Here is a 3,785-nt window from a genome sequence, read left to right on the forward strand (position 1 = left end):
CACCCGACAGCCGGCCGGTTCATTTTACGTCCCCGTCTCGGGGTATTTATTCTTGTATTGAATGGACTGGATAGGATAGGGACAATACTTGGAAATGACACCTCGCACCTGGAGACTACGTACTTAAGTCGCGTTTACATGGTGTCCAGTTGTACCATGCAAGCGCCTTCCCATTTGACATTTTTTACGTTGAAACGTTCATCGTGAGCGCCTCACCAGAACCTTTTGACAGGTGGAAACCATTCTTGACCGGATCTACTCCTAGATGCAAAACTTTTGCTCATACTACTACACACACGAAAAGCCACCCGTCATGTGACGCCGTCCAGGCCGGTTCACCTTTGCCGGTGCCAACCCGAACACACTGACCAGATCAACCATGCACCACCTGATAACAAGGATCTGCCACACTGCAGGTAGGACCATATGAGTTTTTACGGACGGCGCCCAATCAGCCACCTTCTCTTTTTTCTTAAGCGATCCTGGGACATGATCCCCACAGACAACATCAAAAATTTCTTGCCACAAAAGAATGGAATGGAGATGCCTGCTTGCAAGGAGCTCAGCAGATCCGCAAGGCTATATCCCCCCTCTCTCTCGATCTCATCGACTCCGACCATGCTCGCGGCCGGCGCCATGGCCGATCCGGCGGCGGCGGCGCGGTTAACCCCATAAACCCTCCCTTGGAACCCCGGCCGAGAGCTTCGAGCACCATCACGGGACATCACACTCCCATGGTGCCAACCACTGAGACTGACTTTTAAAATCTATCGTGTCCATGTTTACATTTTCTTTTTTTCATTCGACCTGCTCGCCTATGAGGTCAAGGCCTACTAACAAGAAGGAGATGCCCTGGAACAGCAGGAAGTAGAAGTGTATGCCCTGCTTCGTCAGCAGGCTGCGAGCGGCGGCCGTGAGCAGGAGCAGCGACAGCGCCAGCTCCTTCTTGTATATCCGGTTGTGCTTCTTCTGCTGCTTCTTCCCTTCCTTCTTCGGGCTCGGCTGCTGCTCCTTGAGCACCATCAGCGCCTCCAGGCTCGGCGCCGACCCGGTCTTCGGGTGGTGCCGCAGCTCCCTGGGCGGCGCCGCCGCCGCCAGGGAGATGAGGTCGCCCTCCGACGACCGCCCCGACTTCTTGGTCACCACCCACTCGTAGGCGCTTCCCAGCTGGAACAGGCCCGAGATCATGGCGTTGAACTTGGTCACCGACATGGTGTTCTCGAAGAGCAGGTACGGGATGATGAAAGGGAACGACTTTGGGGACGGCAGGATGTTGAGCAGGGACATGAGGGCTGGGATGTAGCACACGACCCAGTCCGGGAGCTCGGCTTCCGGCACAAACATCGTCATCGGGAGGATGATGCAGAAGAGCGTGAAGGAGTAGAAGGGTAGTATGAGCTTCCGGAGTAGGAAGAAGAGGAAGATCAGGTTGAATTTCTTCCACACCGAAATCTGCAGTAAAATAAAACAATGTTAAACTACTAAAATTGATATATTAGAGAGAGGTACATAATTTTGATGATAACAGATAAAGAAAGTAAAAACAGGTTACCTTTTAAACTCCTGCATTCTTACACAAATTATAACAGTTACGTTGTAAACACCGTCACCAATTTCAATTTCTGCATTCTAATACAAATTATAATAGCAAGTAGTACGCCACAGTGTTATATACTAGTACCTCTGTAACTTAATGTAACACGTTTTTGCAGTTTAATTTGAACTGCAAAAATGTCTTACATTCAGTTACAGAGAGAGTACTTGTATAGCAGTGTGCTGAAGGCAAATGATGACAAAGCATTTTCAAAGTGTAACCTAAGCAACCGCCACAAAATGCGAGAAGAGCATGCTGAATTGGGTATTTACATACTCTCAATTCAAAAGAAATAACATTTCAGAGTTTTCGCCAGCAATTTTAATAGTATTACTGGAGAACGTCTCACGTGCCACATCTCAGTTAGCTTGTAGCACTGTCTAAATTGTAGTCCATTCTGATTAGGTACAAGAAAAAGAGCAGAACAATACCTTGGACTTGATGATATCCGGTATGCATAACCTAAATAGCTGCATTGGACCGGAATGCCACCGATGTTGCTGCTTCCTGTAAGCCTCGTATGACTCTGGCAGTTCGCATTGGCACTGTCCACATTAAGACAACATTTCAGCTCAATTGAAATGGTCAGCACAACTGCCAAACATACAATTCAGATGAAATTGGTCATAACAATACCTCGACGTCGTTCAGGAAGATAAACTTCCAGCCATGGAGATGCGCCCGGACCGCAATGTCCATATCCTCCACTGTTGTCCGTTCCATCCACCCGCCGGACTCCTCCAGCGCCTTGATCCTCCACACGCCGGCGGTGCCATTGAACCCAAAGAAGTTCAAGAACACTCCATTCACCTGCTGCTCCACCTCAAAGTGGAAGCAAAGATTGATGTTCTGCAACCGAGTCAATAAGTTCTCATCCTTGTTCACAAACGACCATCTCGCTTGCACCAGCCCCAATTCATCGTTGTCCTGAAAACAGCAAAACAATTGACAAATCAGAACTGGAATCCTAAAACCATGAACGATTGATAACAATAAGTAGTAGTACAAACATTCCCCTAAATCTACCTTGAAATGTGGCACGGTGCGCTTTAAAAAGTCGGGGTTTGGTTGGAAGTCAGCGTCAAAGATGGCAACAAATTCGTAATCCTTGACGTAGCTGCAGGCCATGGCCGACTTGAGGTTCCCGGCCTTGTACCCGTCCCTGAGCACGCGGTGCCGGTACAGAATCCGAGCCCCGGTCTGCTGCCACTTCGCGACCTCATCCCTGATGAGCGACTGCGTCGTCGGGTCGTCGGAGTCGTCCAAAACCTGAACCAGGAAGTTGGACCTCGGCCAATCGAGGTTGCAGACGGCCGCAATTGATTGCTGATACACCTGCACGACGAACAATGACTGGTTACGAGGCTGCGAATTTGGAAGGGGATTAATGGTGCGGCTTGAGAGCGAGCGACACTGACCTCTTTCTCGTTGCACATTGGTATCTGGACGAGCACCATGGGGTAGTATCCGGCGTCGGGGTCCTCGGCGTCCGGCAGCGCCGGGGACTTGAGCGTGGGCTTGATGCGCTTCACGGTGATGTAGAAGCTGCCGAGGCACTGGATGAGGCGGTCGGCGCTCTGGATGAGGAAGAGCACGACGCAGGCGTCGGTGAGGAACTGGAGGAGCGGCGCGAGGTAGGCGGCGCGGAGGCGCAGCCAGGAGGCGTAGAGCGACTCGACGCCGATAATGGGGAGGGCCAGAGCGGAGGCGGCGAGGTCCCAGCCGTGCAAGCGCGCGGCCAGCTCGACCGCGAGGAGGAGCAGGGAGAGGAGGAGGAAGGCCCTAATGAAGGCGTAGAAGCGGGAGCGGAGCACGGGGCTCTCGCCCGCCGAGCCGGGCGCGCCGGCGTCGGCATCGGTGCGGCCGTCGGCCACGCGGCGCCTGGCGGCGGCGCCGAGGGTGACGGCCGCGGAGGCCAGCGAGGCGAGGCAGCCGGCGGCGCGGTGCGCCTTGAGGAGCAGCACCCAGGTGATCTGCTTGGCGTTCTTCCCGCGGCCGCCCTTGCGGCTGCGGCGGGCGGCGCCGGCGCCGGAGACGAGGAAGTCCTCGTCTTCGGCGTCCTCCGGGGAGATCTCGGAGATGGACCAGTTGGGGTTCTCCATCTTGACCACCACCGGCGTGCCCCGGTAGGCGCCGGCGCCGGCCCTAGCGCCCCATAAGCCGGTCCACGGCGCCATGAATGGCCGGTCCG

General features: G+C 54.0%; 1 protein-coding gene across 1 annotated transcript; it reads right to left on the reverse strand.

Annotated features, from left to right (window-relative positions):
* Nucleotides 1–703: 703 nt before the first annotated feature.
* On the reverse strand, nt 704–3,777 carry LOC119311962 (probable xyloglucan glycosyltransferase 9). Its single transcript, XM_037587678.1, has 5 exons — nt 3,013–3,777; nt 2,621–2,929; nt 2,231–2,521; nt 2,026–2,139; nt 704–1,452 (listed from the first exon to the last, which is right to left on the reverse strand). The coding sequence occupies exons 1-5, from the start codon at nt 3,769–3,771 to the stop codon at nt 799–801; spliced, it is 2,127 nt and encodes a 708-aa protein (XP_037443575.1). The 5' UTR covers nt 3,772–3,777; the 3' UTR covers nt 704–798.
* Nucleotides 3,778–3,785: the final 8 nt, after the last annotated feature.

Source organism: Triticum dicoccoides, chromosome 5B (genome assembly GCF_002162155.2).
Source record: "Triticum dicoccoides isolate Atlit2015 ecotype Zavitan chromosome 5B, WEW_v2.0, whole genome shotgun sequence".
Taxonomy (NCBI): domain Eukaryota; kingdom Viridiplantae; phylum Streptophyta; class Magnoliopsida; order Poales; family Poaceae; genus Triticum; species Triticum dicoccoides.

Excerpts from the sequence above, each read along its gene's own strand:
- LOC119311962 (XM_037587678.1), bottom strand. The coding sequence starts at position 3,771 with ATGGCGCCGTGGACCGGCTTATGGGGCGCTAGGGCCGGCGCCGGCGCC. Across the intron at positions 2,930-3,012 it reads CAATGTGCAACGAGAAAGAG|GTGTATCAGCAATCAATTGC; the intron begins GTCAGTGTCGCT and ends TTCGTCGTGCAG. Across the intron at positions 2,140-2,230 it reads TCTTCCTGAACGACGTCGAG|TGCCAATGCGAACTGCCAGA; the intron begins GTATTGTTATGA and ends TAATGTGGACAG.